This window comes from Octodon degus, unplaced genomic scaffold, assembly GCF_000260255.1.
Source record: "Octodon degus isolate 3935 unplaced genomic scaffold, OctDeg1.0 scaffold00006, whole genome shotgun sequence".
Lineage (NCBI taxonomy): Eukaryota > Metazoa > Chordata > Mammalia > Rodentia > Octodontidae > Octodon > Octodon degus.
In genome coordinates this window covers 30319189-30319757 of record NW_004524582.1, presented here as the reverse complement: position 1 = coordinate 30319757, position 569 = coordinate 30319189, and the positions used below count along the sequence as shown (strand labels likewise).

The window sequence follows — 569 nt, the reverse complement described above, 5'->3', positions numbered from 1 at the left end:
CTCAGAAAATAAACTCGGAAAATTCCATACTCCAACGCACAGATGCCAGTGAAGGGACTTTCCATTAATGCTCAGGCTAGAGGCTCCTCCGGGGTGCTCCTGCAGCAGGGTCAGCCGATCAGAGCTGCGGCCGGTCGCTGCAGCAGGGAAAGTGGTCTTCGGTCCGGAAGAGGACGGGCGGCTCGTAGGCGGCGCGCGGCGTCCGCGTGGGAGACGACTTGCTGAACAAGGAGGGCGCGCTGATGGTGTGCAGGAGCTTCCGGAACGCCCTGGGCAGGGTGCCCAGCTCGGCCTCGGCGCGCGCGACCTGCTCCTCCATCCTGGCCACGCGGCCGCCGACCATGCGCACGAAGGCCTCGAGCTTGTCGATGCGGCCGTAGATGCGCCGCATCTCCGCGGCTTTCGCGTGGATCCGGGGCACGCCCTCGCTGACGACGTGCGACGAGTCGCCGCGAATCATCTCCAGCATCCCCACGAACTCGTCCACCCTGGCCAGCAGGTCTTCGAGGCTGGCGTCCAGCGCCTCCACCTCGGGCCGCGCCCCGGGCCCGGGCAGCAGGCAGGCGGCG

The 569-nt window shown here is 67.8% G+C and overlaps 1 protein-coding gene across 1 annotated transcript; it reads right to left on the bottom strand.

The window, feature by feature from the left end:
* Positions 1-6: 6 nt before the first annotated feature.
* Bloc1s4 (biogenesis of lysosomal organelles complex 1 subunit 4) lies at positions 7-568 on the bottom strand (the record flags this gene model as incomplete). Its single annotated transcript, XM_004624674.2, has 1 exon — positions 7-568. A coding segment is annotated over one exon (450 nt), but the record flags the coding sequence as incomplete, so codon positions are not given.
* Between the last annotated feature and the right edge of the window lies 1 nt (position 569).